At 37.5% G+C, this 23,030-nt stretch overlaps 2 protein-coding genes across 2 annotated transcripts in view; both read right to left on the bottom strand.

Moving 5' to 3' along the window:
- Positions 1-4,597, bottom strand: part of tubgcp4.L (tubulin gamma complex associated protein 4 L homeolog) — a gene marked incomplete at its 5' end in the record, with an annotated part of 29,635 nt that extends 25,038 nt beyond the window's left edge. Inside the window, 3 exon segments of the mRNA NM_001094148.1 lie at positions 175-297; positions 646-774; positions 4,493-4,597. Of these exon segments, the coding sequence (NP_001087617.1) occupies positions 175-297; positions 646-774; positions 4,493-4,570 (330 nt within the window).
- Positions 4,598-8,996: 4,399 nt separating this feature from the next.
- On the bottom strand, positions 8,997-10,734 carry MGC145330.L (uncharacterized protein mgc145330 L homeolog). The gene is made up of 3 exons (XM_018251724.2): positions 10,492-10,734; positions 10,176-10,259; positions 8,997-9,332 (listed from the first exon to the last, which is right to left on the bottom strand). Exons 1-3 carry the CDS (start codon positions 10,642-10,644, stop codon positions 9,225-9,227), a joined length of 345 nt encoding a protein of 114 aa, XP_018107213.1. The 5' UTR covers positions 10,645-10,734; the 3' UTR covers positions 8,997-9,224.
- Between the last annotated feature and the right edge of the window lie 12,296 nt (positions 10,735-23,030).

Here is a 23,030-nt window from a genome sequence, read left to right as displayed (position 1 = left end):
AAGAAAGAGGAAGCCGGAAGAGGATCACTCAGTGGTGCTCACTGTTATAACCCTGGGCTGGTGCAGTTTTCTGCTGATAGGAGCGGTACCGGCCTGGGGTTTCAGGTAAGTAAATTTGGCACCCCCAAGTGCTAGAAGCCTTTCCTTCTCCTTTAAAAGAGGAAGTTTTTATACCTCCTGCTCAAGATCTAATAAGGCTTGTCTGTATGGCTGAAGTATTGAATCAAGGCCTCTGCAAAACGCTCGCAAGTAAATGCCATGCAGGCCAACCTGCCCTTGTTGTGAGGGATGGTGATCCTGAAAGAAAAAGAAAAAAAACTGCATACACAACAAATCTTAAAATAAGATAAATATTAAAATATAAATATAAAATGAAAGTCAATGAAAAATTCTTACGTGTTCATCCCAAACATTCTATCATTATCATCAATAATAATAATAAACCATGAAAGTATTTCATGCTCCCTCAAAATCATCTTCGCTATTCTTATTAAAATGGGCAGCTAATCGTTAAAGTCGCTTGTAAGATCACAGTGACCAGCCTGGTGTTTACTTGTAACCTAATAAAATTTCTGCCCTTGGATCCACCCCCACCCCATCAGGAGTAAGAAATGAAATGGACATTTAACCCATTTTCACTTGTACCTGTTGCTGCACATGTCCTGTGTATTGTTCAATAAATTCTGTGAAGCGAATATAATCTGTGCCCAACTTGCACAGCCGGTTCAAAACACTGGTTTCACCTGGATGGAGAAATGGTATATCCTGCGACACCTGAAACAGGAGAAAGGGTACAAGAAAATATAATATATACTGTGTATATGTGTGTGTATATATACACACACACATAGAAAAAAACAACTAGTATTCTGCATGTTGCTGGTGATCAGTTTGCCTACTATCTTCTCCACATCATAGCTCATAGGGAAGTAACTTGTTCCTTCACTACCAATTAGAATCTTTATATTTAGAAGGTTGGTTGTTTTGCCCCACAAAGCCCTCTTACTGGGCTGAAGCCAATTTTTCATTAAATTGAAATAATAGTTACACTGCTTAATCCTGTTTAGTAAATTAGTCTATAAATGCTACAGAATGCAGTGTCTGTCTGTTTCTATTCTCTGCACTGCTGGTTGTAACTCTTGACAGAATGTTGCAGCAGCCTGCTGATTAAAGGGGTTGTTTAACTTTTTGAGTTAACTTTAAGTATGATGTAGAGATATTCTGAGACAATTTGCAATTGGTTTTCATTTTTTATTATTTGTGGTTTTTGAGTTATTTCACTTTTTATTTAGCAGCTAGTTCAGCAATCTGGTTTCTGGAGTCCAAATTACCCTAGCAACCATGTACGCATTTGGTTAAGAGACTGAAATATGAACATGAGAGGACCTAAATAGAAAGATAAATAATACAAAGTAGCAATAACAATGCATTTGTAGTATTACAGAGCATTTGTTTTTAGATTAGATTAGTGGCCCCATTTGAAATCTAGAAAGAGTCAGGAGGCAAAAAATTAAGAAAATATAAAAAATAAACAATAAAGACCAACTGAAAGTTGCTTAGAATTTGCTATTCTATAACATATTAAACTTAAAAGCAAACCACCCCTTTAACAGACCTGAGAAGAAGTATGCAATGGCCTGTGGGTGCTGGATTTAAGGCTGGAGAAGAACCATTGATCCGGAAGGGGCAGAAAAACAATGGGCAGTTGTAAACAGAAGCAGCATTTGTCTGTACAGTGCCCACCACAAATAGGCTTTATGGGCACAATGACTGCAGCTAAAAAAACATCAAGCACTGCAAATTCTAACGTCTTGGATTCAATTTCTTCAAGGGCACCTACAGTAAGTGCAAAGTATGTGTATCTGACAGAAACAAAGGTGACATGGAGCACTGCGGCCAAAAACATGGCATGTTATGCCTCCATTTTGCAATTATTTTTTAAAGAACTAGGGCACTATGCATAGGGACACACAAATATAAGAGGTCCTCTGCACTCAACCCGTTATTAATATATTAAGGACATTGAAACATTTTGTACCTTTAGCTACTTAAAATCTCTGAACCTCTCTCTCTGCAATAAGGCTCCTGACTGGAAATCACATGATGGCAGAACTGTGCCAGACTATAAAAAATGTTAGGTAAATGGGTAGGACCACAATATGGGTAAAGTAGATTTGAAACGTGTAACCAAATCTGCCCCCCCCCCACCGGCCAGTAACCTTAAAGGGATACTGTCAAGGGAAAACGTGTTTTTTTTTTTTTTCAAAACACATCAGTTAATAGTGCTGCTCCAGCAGACTTCTGCACTGAAATCCATTTTTCAAAAGAGCAAACAGATTTTTTTTAAATTCAATTTTGAAATCTGACATGGGGCTAGACATATTGTCAGTTTCCCAGCTGCCGCAGTCATGTGATTTTTGCCTGCACTTTAGGATGGAACTACTTTCCAGCAGGCTGTTATTTCTCCTACTTAATGTAACTGAATCAGTCTCAGTGGGACTTGGATTTTCCTATTGAGTGTTGTTCTTAGATCTACCAGGCAGCTGTTATCTTGTGTTAGGGCGCTGCTACCTGGATACCTTCCCATTGTTCTTTCGTTAGGCTGCAGTGGGCGGAGGGGGGGTGATATCACTCCAACTTGCATTACAGCAGTAAAGAGTGACTGAAGTTTATCAGAGCACAAGTCACATGACTGGAGGCAGCTGGGAAACTGACAAAATGTCTAGCCCCATGTCAGATTTCAAAATTTAATATAAAAAAAATCTGTTTGCTCTTTTGAAAAATTGATTTCAGTTCAGAATTCTGTTGGAGCAGCACTATTAACTGATGCATTTTGAAAAAAACATGTTTTCCCATGACAGTATCCCTTTAAAAGGGCCCAAAACAGGAGCTGAGACATTAATACATGGTGAAATTTATGGAATAAAGCACGTAAAGCAATACAGATATTGAAGTGTCTCTCTCTCTCTCTCTCTCTCTCTCTCTCTCTCTCTATATATTAAATTAGATTATTTTACAATCAAGCAATATATAGTGAATAAAGTACCCCCTCTTGTAAAATATAAGGATATTATAAGTTACCGAGGAGTTTCATGACCATATAAAAACACGAGGCTGAAGGCCGAGTGTTTTTATACAGGTCATGGAACTCCGAGGTAACTTCTAATATCCTAATATTTTGCAACTGGGGGTACTTTATTTATTATAATACACAAATTTCAGTGAGTCATGTGACAGAAATGACATCAGAACTCACCGTTTATAACTGATGACATCAGAACTCACCGTTTATAAGGATATAATTTACAGGATATTCATGGCTTTTGTGTATTATAAACTTGTATTGTATCATGGGTAAATAAAACATTAAATACCACTCTCTGCATATCTTCTGATTAAATTGATTCTACCTTGTATAAATGTGACAGGGACCTAAAAAGAGCTACAAAAAGTGCACACGTGACCTCAGGTGGTTCAAGTAGGAAGGAGTCATTTATTTATACCCTCAAAGTCATATGGTACACACTCATTTGTATTTTTTGCCGAACTGAAGAAGCTGCTCGGTTAAGAAGTGAAACATGGTCAATGAGTTCTCGGCAAGTCCAGTTGCTGTAGATTTACTTCTACTAGATAGACCTGCATGAATGAAAACCTCAATTGCAAGACTAGGTTAGTTTCTCTACAATATCTGCTCCTTGTGTCTCCACATGGCGGCAATTCATATTCTTGCCGGTAGAAAGACATTTCGGGGAGATTAGTCGCCTGAAGTAGTGAAGATTTGTCGCTGGTGACTAATCTCCCACAGTAGCTACGTGTGTCACCATTAGGGCAGAGACACACGTGGAGATTCAGGGAGATTAGCCTGGCGACAAATCGCCTCTTCTTCGTGTGACTAATCTCCTTGAACTGCCTTCCCGCCAGCTATAATGTAAATCGCCGGCGGGGTGGTACTCGGAGTGCTTTGTTTTCCAAAGTCGCCCGAAGTTGCCTCACGAGGAAAATGTAGGCGACTTCGGAAAACAAAGCACTCAGAGTGCCCTAACGTGGGCGATTTAGGGCAGGGACACATGTGGAGATTCGGGGAGATAAATCTCTTCTTCTGGGCAACTAATCTCCCTGAACTGCCTTCCCGCCGGCTGGCATGGCACTCGGAGCGCTTTGTTTTCTGAAGTCGTCTAAAGTTTGAGGCAATTTGTAGTGCAGCTATGATCATGGCAGCTATTTGTTGCACTGCAGCACTACATTAGCCACATACTGGCGCAGAGCCTGGAAAGTAGATACAGAGGATGTGGGGGGCGCTGCGGAAGAGGGGTCGGTTTCCTGTAAAAAGTACACAAATAATCCCCGCCATGCTTCTTCTTTAAAGAGTGGCGCGAGCGTGCGGCGGGAGCAGATAATATGTGAGACGGGACCCTCAAAAGATTTGTGCAGCTCTATGTTCCAGTGTTATTAGCTGTGCCTGTAAAGAGATGCTGCTGCTGCCGCCACTTACCTGCAGTCCCGTGCGCTTGTTCCAGGTGAAGATACTCCCAGGATACCCGCTGAGAGCCAGAAGCAACTCGTGAATCATTATGTTATGCGGTCTCTAATCTCTAACATGTAGAAAGTGTCTGTCTCCAGTCACACTGTCAGCCTCTATAGCCTGAACTGAACTACATGTTCCAACATGCACCGCGAGAGCGCTTTCGCGGAAGTGCAGTTGCAATACTGTAATACCCAGCATTCAGCGCGCGTCTTGTCATTGTGGCGGCTTGTTGCCATAGCAACAGTGGGGAGGCAGCGTTGCAGTTGTGTTTCTTTCTTATTTAGCGCGGCCTTGTGCGTTATTGTGGCTGTCAGTTCCATTCTCTAACTCTATGCGGCTACAGTAGGAAAGTTCAACCGTAGCCTGCTCCAAGTTGCGCCTGTGCTAACTGAGAGGGCACGTGACATTGAAGCATTAGAAGAAGTGGGAAGTGTAGGCGCTGGAAAAACGCTTGTACACTTATGGGAGTTAAGGTTGCCACTTTTTCTGGAAAAAAATACCGGCCTTCCTATATATTTAACTTTTTTCCCTATTAATAACATTGGCATCAGCCATCATTTTTACCATCCAGGCCAGTAAAATACCGGCCAGGTGGCAACCCTAATGGGAGTGAATGCTTGTGGCTGGTGCTAAGGAGTATTGCACCTGTCACGCCTTAGATTCTGTCTATTGGCAACCATTTGTTGTAGGAAAAATCATTTGTTTTCAATAGAGACATGTTAGAGCTGAATCATCAGATATACAGATAGAAACAAGAGAATTCTACCTAATCTGATGATTCAACAGTAACAGTGGCCAATGTTCAGGCACCACCAATATTTTTCGACCTGCCCGATATCAACGAGCTGATATCCAAGTCTTCTTTCAATATTGGTTAGCTCATCTCCCACCATACACACACCTAATATAGTACAAAACTTTGTTCCATATTGTAATATCTGTTCTTCTATGGCCATATTATAATATCTGTTCTTCTATGGCCACCTTTAAAATCAGGGGATGTAAATTCAAGTTTTCTCTGTACCTATCTTTTAACATTATTTCTCTATTAATAACCTTGGCACGAAGCATCATTTATACCTACCAGGCCGGTAAAATACTGGTCAGGTGGTAACTCTAGCATTGACAGGCACAGCGTCAGCATTTGTGGAGACACAAAGAGCAGATATTGTTGAGAAAATAACATAGTGTTGCAATTGTGGTTTTCATTCATCTAGGAGGTCATGGTATATCTAGTAGAAGTAAATCTACAGCAACTGGACTTTCTGAAAATTCATTGAAATTGTTTCACTACTAATCCGAGCAGCTTCTTCAGTTCGGCAGAAAATACAAATGAGTGTGTACCATATGACTTTGGGGGCATTAATAAATTACCCCTTCCTACTTGAACCACCTGAGGTCACGTGTGCACTTTGTGTAGCTCTTTTTATGGTCCCTGTCACATTTATACAAGGTACAATCAATTTAATCAGAAGATATTTGGGTATTCCGATGTCAATGTTTTGTTTACCCATGATACAATACAAGTATATTGCTTAATTGTAAAATAATCCAGTTTTATATATAAAAAGAGAGAGACTTCAATATCTGTGTTGCTTTATGTGCTTTATTCCATAAATTTCACCATGTATTAATGTCTCAGCTCCTGTTGTGGGCTCTTTTAAGGTTCCCGGGGGGGGGGGGCAGGGTTGGTTACAAGTTTCAAATCTACTGTACCCATAATGTGGTCCTAACTATTTACCTAACATTTTTTATAGGCTGGCACAGTTCTGCCATCATGTGAATTCCAGTCAGGAGCCTTTTTGCAAAGAGAGAGGTTCAGAGAGACACAATTTTCTGATGTGCTGGCTACAAAAGGGGATTGGCTTACAGGGGAGTGTTTGAGGATTCAGTGGATTGTAGGCATGTTGTGGCCATAATTAGAATAGGGCTGGGGCAGATACAAGTATACAATTTATACAATTGGTCATTTTTAACTGAGGCACCATTCTGTGTAGTTGGCAGGGCTGCTATCTAGGTCGCATGTTATCCCTTTATTTCTAATAGTGACCCTGGGCTGGATGGTTGCATCTTCCCAAGAACATTATTTTCCCTCTCAGCTCATGCTTTCTAAGCATCAACCTGATGCTTTAACTGCAGTTCTATTATCAAGATTAACCAACAACTTAGGAACCGGTCGTTGGTTAACTTTATAAATTCCCATTTCAGTTAATTCCTATACTATAGAATCAGATCATTTTTATATTGAACCAGCCTTAAGGTTCCACACCTCTATAGTAGTAATGATCCAGGTCTTCAAATTTGTTCCACCTTGGAGCTACCCTAACCGATTTAATTCCCTGTACACTTTGGTACCTTGTATCCAGTTTTTTGTGCTATCATCTGTGTATTTATGCCCCTTGTTCAGCATGGTTTGGATGGTTCACATAGCATAAACTGCCTCATTTATCTTCCAAAAATACTTAAATTGAAAACCAATTTTGTATAAATGATCTACATTATACAAACATGAGTTTACTGCACTGCAGCACTTTCAGCTTAACCTTACACAAAGTATTTTGATATGTGCCCTTAGTCCCTAGAATTGACTCCTATTAATAGCATTATATACATTTGGGTATTGTTTGTTATACAGGAAAAAGTAATGATCACAGAGTGAAGGTTGCATTGAATGTTGCATGTATTTTGCCCTTTATGTATTTATTTTTAGGTCAGTCACTTAATGAATACCAGCTATCCAGTCTGTAGCTTCCAAGACACTTTCTGTTTGCTTTTTCTCCAATCTACTGTTGTCACGTAGTGAAGGACTGGTTCCGTTCCAGCTTGTGAACTCTTCCATTATTTGTGGGAAAGTAATGCATTACACCTGATTTAACCTGTAACCATAGCCCTACTGACTGTGTCTTATTATGTGTCCCTAGATTAGAAAAATTTGGAGTTAAGATCAATGGCTTATTAGTCATTTGTTATGTATAAAATATAAGTTTTGCCAGCAGCAATGCTATGTGATGTTTCATCTGTGAGAACTTTGGTCATTATCTACCTTACAAATCAAAACAACGATGACGCTGCTGTATATGTTACAAAAAAATAAATGAAATGTTAATGTAATATATACCAATTGATGTGATTCATTTTCTGGCATACTAAAGGCAATTTAACTAAAGCTAAAACCAGTTAGCTCTTATTTCCTTAGGGCTGTGTATTTTCAATCCAATTTGATCTGTGGTAATGTGGTTATAAGAGATTTATGGCAAAGTCTTGTCTTTGAAGCCTGTCTCCAGGATTAACATGATGTACATTCAGTTTGTGTCAGATTTACAGAACACATTCACTGTAGGGAGCTATCACTTTCATGCTTGATCTTAGAAGAAAATATCAGTGGATGCAATTTCTTGCTGTTTTGTGATATAAACCCATAATTAAACAATACATCCAAAGATAAAAGGTCAACAGTTTTTGTTATGAAAATTCAGGGCATGGAATATTCAATATTCTGTCTCAGATACAAAATGTAAACTAAATAATATCTGTAAAACAAAACAAACATAGGAACTATAGATATTTTGTACCATGTTAAAGAATTACAAAATACAGTGGTTTCAGTGTTTCTTTGCTAATCAATTGGTAAAAAAAAAAAGTTAACTTTTTCTCTTTGTATTTAGTTTCCACTTACAATATCTTGTGCATTGTATGAGTTTTTGCAAGGATTATCCTAGTACTTCATTGGAAAGGATGCTCAAATCCTTATTTTTTAAATCTGCTCTTCAACAGCTATCGAGGGATAGTTCGGTTTCAGATTGTGTACAATAATCAGTACAATAATACCTTTGTGTGGGCTTTTGCCATTGGCTGAAAACATTGCAAATACTTTTCATTAGAATTATACCACCTTTAGAGCTTTAATTGTGAGACATTTTCCATGCATCGTAATCTTGACCCAGTTGCCATAAGTATTATAAGCTTTTAGTGGGCTAGCTGTGGCTCTGTATAGAAATCAATAAACCCTGAGAAGAAATAAATGGTAGCCCAGACATATGCTTAGACACAACAAAGCTCTAGGTGCCTAGATATGTTATATAGGTATAGAAAATAATTGTTATATATGTATTTGGAGATGTACACTAAATGGTAGAGATGGCTTATAGATATAAAAGGGGTAAGTTATATGACTTTATTTATTTCTAATCTTATCACTTGTTTGAATTTTAATAGTACTGACATTGTGAGCTGTAACTAAAATTTTTATCAGTTAATTAGGGAACCTAGCTTATGATATTCAGCAAGCCTATGTCTTCCTTTGAGATGTGAAAAAAAGATTAATGTGTTCGGGCAACATTTAGTTTTAACCCTAATACAGGCAGAACTATTCTCAGCTTATATTGGCAATTATATCAGGAAAAATTGAGCTGTGACACAGTTATGTTTCTGTACAAGCACCCATCGCCCATATCTAACCTTGAAAGACTGATTTACAAAAAAGAGATTTGATTTTATTTTCTTTATCCACACAAGTGTGCAAACTGTGAGACAAGACGCATGAGAGAAAAGTACATAGAGCAGCTGCTGCAACTCACTTAATAAGTAAAAAAACAAAATCATTCCTGAATGTTTGCTCATATCTTCTCCCAAGTCCATCTCTTACCCCTCAGCAACAGCGTGGCTTCCAGGCAGGAGTCTCCAGAAGAGCTTTCATTCACTATAAACATTTCAGCAGAAAGAAGTTACAAATAGCACCCCGGGGGCAGTTACATAGTTTCCCAATCCTGGATGCTTTTCTGACTGCACATTGCTCCCCAACATCACACTGAAAAACAAAGGAAAAAGATCATTGCTATGTATGGCATGCACTGCAAATATAGGAAACTAAGGAACATATACATTGGCTGCAAAAACTATACAGATTGACTACAGTGTAATCTATATGTCTCTAATATCATATCATCTACCTACCTATTTATCTACGGGGCACAAATTCATATGACCCTTATTTAAATCATGTTGTGTTACTTGCATTGGCAAATGCATGCAGTGATTCCCACAGGTCCGAAACACAGAATAGACTTATTAAAAATATTACCATTTCTATCATAGTGGAGGGTGACATTTAAGGATTACCATACCATTAAATTACCATTACTCATAGTTATATGTATATGTAGCAGTTAATATCTATTAAGGGATGCTAAGCTTCCTCTTCATTATTTTCTGGTTACGAAGACAAAGTGATATATATAATTTCCTCATGATAGGCAAGCTTTAGTTTTTAAATATAAGGCAACTCTGCTGCTTCTGAATGTACATATGAACAGGTTGATTGAAGCTGCTCACATTAACAATAGTAAAAATCCTAAGGGTACTCCCTGACGCCTGACTTGTGCAGGTATCTTATAAGAGATTGCCCTAGGGCTATTGCTGAACCAGAATATGAATCAGTAACAGGCGAAAAGAGAAATCTTAATGAAAACATTGTAAAGGTCAGTCTGATCGAGTAGTAGCAACATACTAAGCTCTCTATTCAAAAACTTTGTGTATTAAACTGTGCAGACATAACATAACCCCCAGCATGAGAGAAAAGCTGTAAGGGAATGGAATAGATCCCACCGTTCCCCAGCAACTGCAAGAGTGTTAGTGTGAAATCCAAACTCACCACTGGCACTTGGCCGAATTTCTTTTCCCAGGAAGGGATCCGTTTATTTTGCAGTTTCTCCAAGACTTCCTGCAGAGCCCCCAGCTACAAAACAAACAGTGAGGCTTTAGCATCTTGTACCCTAAAGTCGGCGACCTCTGTGTTATCACTTTTGTTTTAGCATCTAGCAATTCATCACAGAAGGCAGGGTCCCTAGAACCCCGAAAGCAGATAAACCCTAAACTTAAACAAAACCACAAGCTCAGAACTGTCAGAAGTTTGAGTACTAAACGCTAGACCTACAGGTAAATAAAGAAATGTCTTACTGATCACTTACCAACTCTTTCTCATTTGACGGGTTGGCATCCTTTGGGTAGAAGTCTCTCAGTGCCCTGGTCTCCAGTTCAGCGCTATCTTCCTGGCCGGAGACAGCAGCGATTAGAAGCAAAGTGCAGCCAAACGCGAGCAGACGCAGCCGGGAGCTGTCCATGGTGCTGAACAGCGAGAGCGATCGTGGAGTTCGTCTTCCCAAAGACTAGACTTTTCTGTTTCAATGGGCACGGATAAACTCTATTTATTTCTTCCACCAGAATCTTTTTTTCTTGTTTTAATATCATGAACTCCTCCCCCGTGACGCCAATAAGCAGCGTGGGGGGATCAAACAGAAATCATTGAGCTCCTGTTGAAAGGTATCTTTGTGCAACCATCCGTCATGCTATCCCCAGGCAACGTTGGTAAGGCACAGCCAGGGGACAAAAGACTTCAGCTCCCATTTATCAAACTGTCTCAGAAGAACTATATGCAGACACTTGTCCTGACTCCTCTCCTGTCTACTCTGTAGCAAATCGCATTGCACAGTCCATTTTCATGTCTTCCATTGTAAAAGACTCACAACATATTATATATCCAGGGAGAACCTTAACTCACCAAATTCAACATGGGGAAAAGGTGCACTTGCTACAGACCATCAGTAAATATCAGCCAAAATAAGCAGCCACTGAAGCTGGGCCAAAATGTGGATGTGCACATTAAAATTTTATGACCAGAAATAACATCCTGAAACAATTTTTTGTTAGTTTTTTTCCATGGTTTCATTTTGGGATCTTGCTACATTATCCCTGCGAATAAACACATGTTTATTATTTAATATTAATTCATTTAGACATGGTTAATCTTAAACCAACCCTTTACATTGCTTTTTAGCTGATAAGGATATTCCTCCTAAAATAGAAACTTTTTTTTTTCTGCCCTTACTTACACATTATACACTCATGCACCGTATCTGTTGGTCTTGATGCTACAGGTATCTAGTGGTAATTATGAACTAGTTGCTTTGACTTTCCAACTGTATTACCAGAAGTGTTTGAGCTGTCAAGATGAGGACGAATAAGGGGCTTAAGACCCAGGATGAGAGGTATGGACCTAAGGTTTAATTTTGGCACTCTAGTATATGGAGCTGAAGTTAATTGTGTTTTAAGTAGGTATTAATGACCTGCATAGTTACTGCAATATTGAAAAAATCATTTTGAGGAGGTAAATAATTTGAATATAGGAAATGAATGAAAATGTTATTGATGTAAGGCTGTTTCTAATTTATGCACACAGTAGGTATATGCATTATTTCTATACTTTGAGCTTAAAACATATATCATTTCCTGTGTTATTATTACTAATATAATAAGAGAAGTTTAGATGCCTATAGTGATCATCTCCATTGCACCGTCTGTTTGTTATTTTGCAAGCACATTGCATATAGAGTTCAGCTCCTATTGTTATTTGAGTGGTCTTTATGTACTGTGGAAAAATAAGCGACTGGAATGGGTTGTTTATAATTGTAAGCTGTGAAGGATGTCCAGTAAGACATAGCATGTGCAGTAAGTTATACACTTAACTTGATTGTGTTACTGTGTTCCTACTCCAATCAGGGGCAGAACAATTATTCCTGAATTACTGGAACTGCCATGTGCACGCCATCACCAGCTTTAACTTTCCCTTTGGAATTTCTATCATATTCTGACTTGAGACTTGTTGACATATCCAGCTGATTTTGGTTCCAGCAAAATTATTGGGGGCCACTTTTTATTTATTTGTATGTTGTGATTGCCAGTGGATATTGGAAGCTATGTAACTGTATACAACTTTAATAAGACGTACATATTTTCAGGGAGGTCAAGGTGTGGTAGATTAAATTATTTTGTATTTGTCATTTTAAAATGTGTTTCAGTTATACTCATAGATTAAGTTAGGCGATGGAGAGGCACCTAGGTGTATTTGTGTTTTACAAATGTAGGTATAGACAGCAGTGCCAATCTGCAGCAGCTAATGCCAGGAAGATATTGTCTTGTAATTAAAAGGGGTAAAGAACCACAAAAGGAGAATGTTACTTTGCTAAATTATCATGAACTGGTAATGCCACGTGTAGAATATACAGTATAGTTTATTGTATAAGTAGAGTTTATGGAAGGAGCAACTAATCTAATACAAGGAAATATATATATATATATATATATATATATATAATATCAAAACAGGGGGGTTGTGGGAGCACTCTAAAGGCTTTAAAGTATATATATATAAGTATAATAAATGCTATTGCATATGTACCCAAATAGGGGTTATTTTGTTACAAAGTTATGATCATAAAATTGATAAGCCACCATACCACGTCAAGGTAAACCCCGAATGGCGGTCCCTAACTTGTTTTATTTTTTATGTGCATTTTAGCATTACCTGTAATCAATATCCATTGAACGCTGTTTTTTCACGCGGCCAGACACCCCATCCCGCCACTTACGAGACCCGCGGGTCTCGTAAGTGGCGGGATGGGGTGTCTGGCCGCGTTTGTGGATGGCGCCTCCTCGCATTAAGGCGATACAGAGCGGATTCCTTCTGCTACTCACGGGTCTCTGGGGTAAGTGATGATCAGCACTTAGCGCACCAAGGTCACGGAGAGGGTTTTCTTTTAGCACTATGATGTACACGATCGTCAGCACATTTGGAGGCAATCGTGTAGAATGCCACTAAACTGTTTTTTCCTGGACACTCTAAGCACTCCCTTATAGGAGGAAAGAGATTTCATTATGCTATGTTTATACACCTTCACTTAGTGACGCCCACATGATGCTATGACGTCACGGGATGTGTCTTGGCGCCATTTTTGTGTTTAAATATTGTTTGTTGTTTGCACTGTGCACACCACTTGAAAAAGGCTTCAGTAAGAGAAGCCAAAACGTCGTAAAAAATAAACAGATCTTTTTTGCACCTGTATAAAGTCCTGTGAGTGCGGTTTTTGTATAGTATTTTTGGTCTTCATAATCTTTGAATACTGCACCCAGGCAGCTGTTTTTTTTGCATGAGTGCTCCAGTATTGTGAGTATATATATATATATATATATATATATATATATATATATATATATATATATATATATATATATACTTTGTATAAATATGTGAAGGAACCATGGTATTATCTGACTGGCTATTTGGCAATACTGCAGATCTTTTTAGTGGATACAACATCCCTTGAGATTTGAAGAAAGCAGGATTTATCTTCAGGTGCAGAAAGGTTATATTTACACTGAGCATGAAGTTGTAGACTTTTCTCCCTGAAATAATTGTACTGGCAGATACTATGCATAGCTTAGCAAAAGAGTTGGGGCCCTTTTAAGAATAGAAACAAACAAGGTATCAATACATCTTGTACAGTGTTAACCCCCAGGAGTGGTCTGAATTCAAGCCATTTAAATTCAAGCAGGGTTATACCTTGTGCATGGCTGCAAACTAGAGACAGCTTTACAATTTTATGTTTTTTTTTTTGGATGATATGTTCTTAAACCATGGAATACACCATATGGGTCATTAAAATAAATTATGAGTTTTATTTCATCGTACTTTACTTTGATCACTTATATGGGGCATTCCATAATAAATGACCCCTAGTATGTCATATATATCAACCCTATTTTAACCATTGGGAGTCTAGCTGGCCCAACAGAGGGTCTGTCATATTATGCCATAAGAATGTTTTGGCTCTGTTCATATCAATTTATTTCAGCATAAGAAATCATGTACAGTACATAGTTATATAGTTAAGTTGGGTAGAAAAAAAGATCAAAGTCCATCAAGTTCAACCCGTCCAAATGAAAACCAGCATCCATACATACACACACACACATACAGGTATAATGACACACTAATTGCAGTTGCAGTTGGTGGTTGCTGAAGTGTTATTACGTAAACAGAGCAGGATTTCTGTCACAATGCTAAAGACTTATATAATTATACTTTGCTCTTCTCCCTTGTCTTCTGTTCCTTACCTCCTACATTACTCTCAGCAGGCTGAATGATGTCACTGGCAATCTCTTCATTCTATTTTATTTTTAAATGTAAAGAAAAGCATGCAAGTAGAGCCGGGAATCCAATTTGCCTTGAAATGAAGCATTATGTGTTAGGCAGCTCCAAGACAAAGTACCTCCAGCTACAAAATGGTATATATATATGTCAAATAAGGAACTCTATGTGCCTCACTTTAAAGAAGACACATTATATTTATAGAATAATGCACAGCATGCATAATCCCTAAAAAAGAGTTGGTAGGAAGATGTTCTGTCAGTGTCACTGTTTTATTTTCAAACTTGTAGAACAATCCATCAGCAGATTAGTTTTGCACACGATTTGTTAAAGGTCTACCATCAAACAACATGCAATTGAGTGTGTACTACTCTTCAAATCATACATCAGATATAATTATGCTGGAAATCTGTATCAGGATGTTGTCATTCCGGGGGCTCGTCATCAAATGTAGTCTGTGTGTGTGGTTCTTTAGCCACAAGTCCTCTGTGTCTATTAACACAGGCTGTTGTAGGAACAATGAAGCTACTGCCACTCCTTGTTTCCACTGTGTCAATAGACGCACTTGTGTTCAGTTTGGAACTGGAGATTGCAACTGTGCAAAGTACATAGTGTAGCTTTACACTCAAGTACCTTTTAATGAATACCATATATCTACATGGCTGCAGCAAAATCTGCACAATTACAACTGCACTTGCGCTTGGTAAATAAGTTCTTTTTTATAGATTTTAAAGTAGAACCCCTGGACACTGAGGTTGAAACAGAGTGTTGTTTATTGGCTCAAAAGTTTTGATAAAAGATCAAGTGGGGCTTGAAAATTGTTATTTAATTTTTATGATGCCAATAGACAACACTCAGCAACACTTCAGCAACTTCACTGTTGCTGTACTATGGTGTCATTGCAGTTTAATAGCCTGTGGCAAGTTGAGGATACTTTTGTTAACAAATACTGAAGCCTAACCAATAAAATGTGGGGTGCTAGTCCTTATGTAATCATGTCATTTGGATCTGGGATCAAGAACAATGTCCTGTTTTATTATTACAGAGAAAAAGGAAATCATTTTTAAAAAATTTAAGTATTTGCTTAAAATGGAGTCTGTGGTAGATAACCTTCCCGTAATTCTGAACTTTCTGGATAACAGGTTTCCGGATAACAGATCCCATACCTGTAGTTTAAATTGCATAATTAGTATGTTCAAACTGTGGTTGTGAGAATGAATATACTTTCTATTTCTTTTTCATCGTTTGGTTAATGTGTGCTGTCATATTGGGTACTTACTGTATGTACAGGTTTTAATCTGTTGGTGATAGGAAAGTCAAAACAAACAAGACAAAAGATAGCTCTGTAATGGAAAGTTCTGAACCCAGAGTCTCATTAGAAAGATATGTTTGTTTCTTACCAATAGCATGTAAAAGAATACAGCTATCACCTACTGCCCTTGTCACACGTAATCATCCTTCTTAAAGGTTAGGCTTCAATCTAAATTATGCCTGTGCCTGGGGAATATTCTCCTCAGCGCTGGGCATTTATTTTCTAACCAATAAATGATACGTGAATCCAAAGCCAGTCCTGTACAAGGTAACAGAATTGTAATCAGCCTATCCAGTGCGGGAACTGTGTCCCGAGAGGCACGCCTCTGCTAGGTGTAGACGGCTGTAGAATTTTCATGACAATTGAGCAATAAAACATAACATTTTAAATGGTCAGAAAAGTCTTCATAAAACAGAATACATTAAAAATAACCAGTATTTTCTTTCAACTATCTGACTCATTGGATTGTGCATGGCAGATAACCATTTCCAAGAAAAAGAGGAAATTGTATGCCAATTTGCCACCCACTCTGTGGTGCTTATGTGAGCAAATGTCATATGCAAGTTATGTTCCAAGTCAACTTCTGTACTAGTTGTAAGTCAAATGTCTAACTAAGACGTCTGCTGATAAAACACTAAGGTATAAACGAGAACAGCACCTTCTTAATGTGATAAAAAGGCCTTTATTCAAACATGGCACAGACCAATAGTGGCAACGTTTCAAGCCATCTCTGGCTCTTTATCAAGCTTGATAAAGAGACAGAGATGGCTTGAAACGTTGCTACTATTGGTCTGTGCCATGTTTGAATAAAGGCCTTTTTATCACATTAAGAAGGTGCTGTTCTCGTTTATACTGAATTGTCTACGGTGTGGGGTGGCCACCATTGAACGTGCACCAGAAACAGTGGAGGAGTTGTGTGCTGACACAGAATCACTGATAAAACACTAAGGGGCAGATTTATTAAGGGTCGAATAGTAAATTCAAATTTTCAAATTATTTTTGGTGTCCAAATTCACACATAATCCCCCTATTTGAATGTGAGATTTATCACACCTCAACCATAGAAACAGTCCTAATTCGAATATTCGCCACCTAAAACCTGCCGAGTTCATGTACAAGTCAATAGGAGAGGTCCGTTGAGCCATTTGGAGATGTTAATAGCCTTCCTGACATTCAAGTTTTTTTTTGGAGAAAACTTGATTTGTACGATTTGAATATGATTCAAATACGATTCAAATACAATTCAAATTTCCAGGTCGGAAGTATTCAATCGAATATTGGACATTCTTATTTTTTCTTAAATAACCTCCCAGTCGAATTGTGAGTATATTCTAGGGTTGCACCAAATCCACTATTTGGGATTTGGCTGAATCCCAGAATCCTTGGTGAAAGATTCTGCCGAATACCGATCCAAATCCTAATTTGCATATGCAAATTAGGGACAGGAAAGGAAAAACTGGAAAAAAGCATTCTTTTATGACGAAAAGTAACGTGATTCCCCTACCGTCCCTAATTTACATATGCAAATTAGGATTTGGATTCGGTTCAGCCAGGCACAAGGATGCCGAATTCGAAACCTGCTGAAAAAGGCAGAATCCTGGCCAAATCCCGAACTCCCTAGTATATTCGAATTTAAAAAAAATCACATGAATTCGAAATTTGACCTTTGATAAATGGGCCTCCCCATAATGCCTGTCCTGATCTCTCAGAATTCAAAATCAGTCACATATTTTCATAATTTGTACAGTTGCCACAAGAATTCTCCTATCACTGCTAACACTGAGGCATGTGCTATGCTTTACCCTTTGCATATTGATAATTCAACATTCTACATTATATTTATTATGTATGCAGCCTATTGTCAGGCTCTGGAGTCCCATAAACAGAACACTGAGGATTATTATACATATCAATGCATCTTAGAAATAGGAAGTTACATTTCAATACGGTTTCAGCACTTCATTATTATTAATGATATCATTTTTATGTATCAGAAATGCATTGCAGTAAAAGACTGAGAAGAATACATAGCAAAGGGTAATACCATTGGACGTATGAAATATTTAAAAAATGATAAATTGACATCAGAAATAAATTAGCTTCTGCAATGGTGATGGATATTTCCAAGGCTACCCAGAGGAAAAAATGGCAGGTAATTTTTAAGTGAAAGTATATAATTATGCTCTTCTTGATTCCCAAGGTTTCCAAAGGTAATATACAATAGAAATATATACTTCTGTGAGTTACATTTGCAATAGATGTGGTTTCACCCGGCACTGTGAAAATTTATTATAATGAAGAGACAGTATTTAATAATAGTATGTAGTATAGACTAGGGTAGTGAAACCCAAATTGAGGGATTGGACCCCCATGGGTGGGTTTGGAGCTGTGGTGTGATGAGGGTCTCAGTCTGAAGACCAATTAGATTGAGAAATGGAGAGAATGGTCATTAACTTTCCTAGATATACCTGAAAGCCCCTTAAGATGAGATTTGGGGTTGCTTATGTATGTCTGTTCTACAAATTGTACACCTATATTTTCCTATCCAAGCTGATTTTATATATATGTATATATATATATATATATATATATATATATATATATATATATATATATATATATATATATATACAGTATATATATATATATATATATATATATATATATATATATATATATATATATATATATATATATATATGTATATGTTCTGCAAGCATCCATACGAAACATTTTGTTACGTACTATTTTCAATAAACATGAACATAAAATGTAAAAAAAAAAACATATTCATATATATATATATTAAAAGCTGTATCCTACCCTCCCACTTGTGTTCTCATTTAACCTAATCCTTATTTGATCCTTATTGATTTGAGGAGAGCACATATTTGCTTTCCAAGATACATTTAAAAGCCAACATGAAGGTCAGTTAAGGTGAGATTAAAGGTTAAAACGTATATGTTGTCCTAGCTATTCTTGGAATGATGACTAAATGACTGATATAACAATGTTTTCCTGTATCTGTAATCTTGTTATGAATCTAGGGGGGCTGACCTGATCTGGTAGTTTTCCCCATTGGCTGATATTGGTCAAAGATGTGGGACTTTCTGGTTTATGTCTAGTGTGTTTGCTTTGGTATATATACATGACTGCAAACCCTGCTGCCCCCTGCAATTCCAGTTAATTGCTAAATGGCTGAATGTAGCCAAATTTTGCTGATATTCATGTGGTAAAAAATGGCCCCAGTTGTGTGCTGTTCAGCCAGAGCAATATCAATATATAGACACCCATGGCCCGTGCCGAGGGCAGCAGCTTTGGGGGGCAGGGGTGCAGACAGGTAAAGTTTAGGTGCCTAGGGTGACATGAGACAAGGATTCAACCCTGTGTTCTGCTTCATGTTATGGGCAATGTCTAGCAATCTGCATTATACTCCTCTACCATTCCTCTGTGCGTAAATGCTTCTGTGCAATAATATATATATTGTCTCATCAGTCTTACTCATTTGTTAATATGAAGACTGGTGCTCAGCGGTGCCATTTCAATGGACTGCTTGCTATCAGTGTGTTAAACTAAAAGCTGGCAGAGACATTGGCACAGAAATATACAGCCATGTTTTTCGGAAAGGAGTTTGATTAATCATTCTGTTGCGTTGTTTCTGTTTGACTGGGGCATGTCGGATTAGTTCTTTAGTAAGAATGACTAAATAATATTTTTTATAAATGAAATATTATAAGTAAATAAACACAGTGGAGTCATGTAAACATGTATTATACATGTAATTACAGTTTTCCTTTTTCACAGAAGCCTTGGGCACCATTAGTTCCTATTATATTTAATGTGATATAAATATCACTATGTGCTGCCTTCAACTGATATTGCTCATTAAATTGTGTCTAAAGTCTCCAAAAATATGACTCCTTATTAATGGACTATGTCTTCATTGTTCCAAACTGTGATTTTTAATCTACAAATCCAAATGTCTGGTCAAATATTTTGTGCCAAGATACCATACCTCCCAACTGTCCCGTTTTTCATCGGACAGTCACGATTTTGACAGCTCAACCCACAGCCCCGAATTTTTACTGAAATGTCTGTTTGATCTCCTGCAATGAAACCAGAAAAAGATAAAAAGTTTCTAAAACTTAATAAAATAAGAGAGGGGTTTTGGCAGAGAGCCCAGAATATTCAGCTCCTGCACTTAGATACATTTATAACAATTTAAGATAAGTAAAGATACAATTATAATAGGTCTCTTGGGAGGATTGAGACTTACAGCTTAAATGGCATTTCATATTTATTAGCAACACTGTAATAACACTTAAAATATGGCCCTAAAACCCCTATAAATGTGTTCATATACATGCTATTTAGGGATTTGGCCACAAAATGGGTGTGGTCAAAAATGAACTCTTTGTCCTGCTTTCAAATGTTGGGAGGTATGAGATATTTTTACCTCTGCATGTTAATATTCCATCACTACTCCCAGGTTATTTCTGATTTGCTCCATCAGAAGCGAGCGATTTTTGCTATTATCAATTGTAATGTGTAAATATAGAGGAAAGGATGTTTGGGTTTGCATGACAGTCTAGAACTAACCCTTTCATTTTAATCTTCCTTTTAATATCTTTTTCGTGTTCCCTTTCCTGCTGCAATGAGGCAACCTATTGAGAGGTACAATGTGGATAAAATACTAAAAGAAATTTAAGAGTGCTTTCTGGTCTTCTCACAATTGTGTTCTAAAGTACCTTTTTCAGAGACCTCTGAGCAATTCAAGTAGAGTGCTTGTTTAACTGTTTGCCATAGTGCAGTATTAGGAGAGGTTAATGGAATTTGTAGCAATCTCATGGGAATCAAGCACTTCTGAGTTATATCTTAAACATATTTACATTATTTTGAGATCTCATTAAGAATTATTTTAAAGCCTAAAACAAATCTATGCAACAGAACACCTTCATGGTCATGTGAGTTCATAAAAATGTATAATAGTGTTATGTACTGTTTGTTTTCTGGGATCGAATCTGCTAAATTGTACACTCCTCTCTGGTATAGGGAGCAGCCAGCTTCTCGACATAACTCTCTGTTTAGGAGTACTGCACAACCCTCCAGGCCAGTGTCCCACTGTCATGTCATATTATGATTTATTCTGCCATTATGCTTTTTTTGCCAGCACTCAAGTACATGATTCCTCCCTCCTGGTGCTTAATTATTTCATTAGGATTACAATAAGCTGTTTACCCTTCAATCCATAATGTACAGTATCAACACAGTGATGTTCTGACATAAGGGATGAAAACATGACTGTAGGAGATAATTTTATTGCAAATGGTTTCAGCAGCACATATATTTACATTAATATATATGCAAACATATATAGAAAGTGATTCATTACTAATACTTAGAGTTGAGCCGACACCTTTACATCCTAATCCAGCTGTGTTTTCATTAAACATATATCCTCGTTAGCATCTATATGTTAATGAACTTGCTCAACATACTTCCAGTGCCCTAGATAAACACAGAAACAACAAGTGATGTTGGAGGGCTACTTAAAGAGATGCTGGGCAAGATGAATACAAATAGAAACATGTACCGGTAAGTGTGAATTGCACTTATGTTTATCTGAAGTTCTATACGGCATGCCTGTCAGTAGAACAATGTCACTGTTTTGGACACAATGTTTAATGCAACAGTAAGGAATGTTTCTAATAAGCCAAAACAATTTAGACATTTTCCCATGTATTAATCGCATATTCCATATTTGTCTGCATTTCTGGCACAGAATCCATATTCTGCAAAATAGTGTTGGAACATACAGTATAATTACTAATCTACAGAACATAAAGGAATAAATGAGCCATGGCATAAATAAACATACAGGTAAATGAGTTGCAGTGGAGATTACATTTGCAGTCTATACCGTCTGTATCCACTAGAAAGCATGTTAAAGGGATACTGTCATGGGAAAAAAAATGTTTTCAAAATGCATCAGTTAATAGTGCTGCTCCAGCAGAATTCTGCACTGAAATCAATTTCTCAAAAGAGCAAACAGATTTTTTTATATTCAATTTTGAAATCTGACATGGGGCTAGACATTTTGTCGATTTCCCAGCTGCCCCTAGTCATGTGACTTGTGCCTGTACTTTAGGAGAGAAATGCTTTCTGGCAGGCTGCTGTTTTTCCTTCTCAATGTAACTGAATGTGTCTCAGTGGGACATGGGTTTTTACTATTGAGTGTTGTTCTTAGATCTACCAGGCAGCTGTTATCTTGTGTTAGGGAGCTGCTATCTGGTTACCTTCCCATTGTTCTTTTGTTTGGCTGCTGGGGGGAAAAGGGAGGGGGGTGATATCACTCCAACTTGCAGTACAGCAGTAAAGAGTGATTGAAGTTTATCAGAGCACAAGTCACATGACCAGGGGCAGCTGGGAAATTGACAAAATGTCTAGCCCCATGTCAGATTTCAAAATTGAATATAAAAAAATGTGTTTGCTCTTTTGAGAAATGGATTTCAGTGCAGAATTCTGGTGGAGCAGCACTATTAACTGATTCATTTTGAAAAAAAAAGTTTTTCCCATGACAGTATCCCTTTAATACTGAATGTAATTATTTCATGCACTCAGCATTCATTTCCACTTCTATGGCTATAAAATAATTGGATGATATTTATTAACACTTGCATTGCCACATATCAACCACACATAAATACATATTAAAAAGGACAAGCTGAAAATTAAGGAAATCTATGGTCCAGAATTTGTATAAGTCCTTTGAAAGTCTTTGGCACAAATTCACTGACAGAATTCACGGGGCAGAATCTCTAGTCTCTGCAAATTCTATTTGCTTCCCAAAATCCATAATTCAGGTTACCCCATAGTCCGTGAGATCAAAACAATTACTAAAAAGTAAAAGAAAATTCTGACATTCTGGATATTATACACACATTCAGTCCATGTAGGTTTTGCACGACAACTGTATTCATTTGAAGTATGATAAAAACACAACACAGAAAAATTTATTCTGGTAAAAATCTAGAAAATAAGTATATTTAAAGTCTTCTTAGAAGGGGCTAACTCCATAAAGTTTCTTGCTGACTTATCACGCTAAAGACACACCAACTAAACCCTGTATGATTCATTTGATTAACTGAAAGTCTGAACACAATCAGATTGTGTGGGATTAGGGGCTTAGTAACAACGAGTAATGGTACTGG

The sequence above is a fragment of the Xenopus laevis genome, chromosome 3L (assembly GCF_017654675.1).
Source record: "Xenopus laevis strain J_2021 chromosome 3L, Xenopus_laevis_v10.1, whole genome shotgun sequence".
In the NCBI taxonomy this organism is placed as follows: Eukaryota; Metazoa; Chordata; class Amphibia; order Anura; family Pipidae; genus Xenopus; species Xenopus laevis.
Note: the sequence above shows the minus strand (reverse complement) of the source record. Positions and strands in the feature narration are given on the sequence as shown.

Coding starts and splice junctions, on each gene's coding strand:
- MGC145330.L (XM_018251724.2), bottom strand. CDS start 10,644: ATGGACAGCTCCCGGCTGCGTCTGCTCGCGTTTGGCTGCACTTTGCTT. Junction 10,260..10,491: donor CGTCAAATGAGAAAGAGTTG/GTAAGTGATCAG, acceptor TTTGTTTTGTAG/CTGGGGGCTCTGCAGGAAGT. Junction 9,333..10,175: donor AATTCGGCCAAGTGCCAGTG/GTGAGTTTGGAT, acceptor TTTGTTTTTCAG/TGTGATGTTGGGGAGCAATG.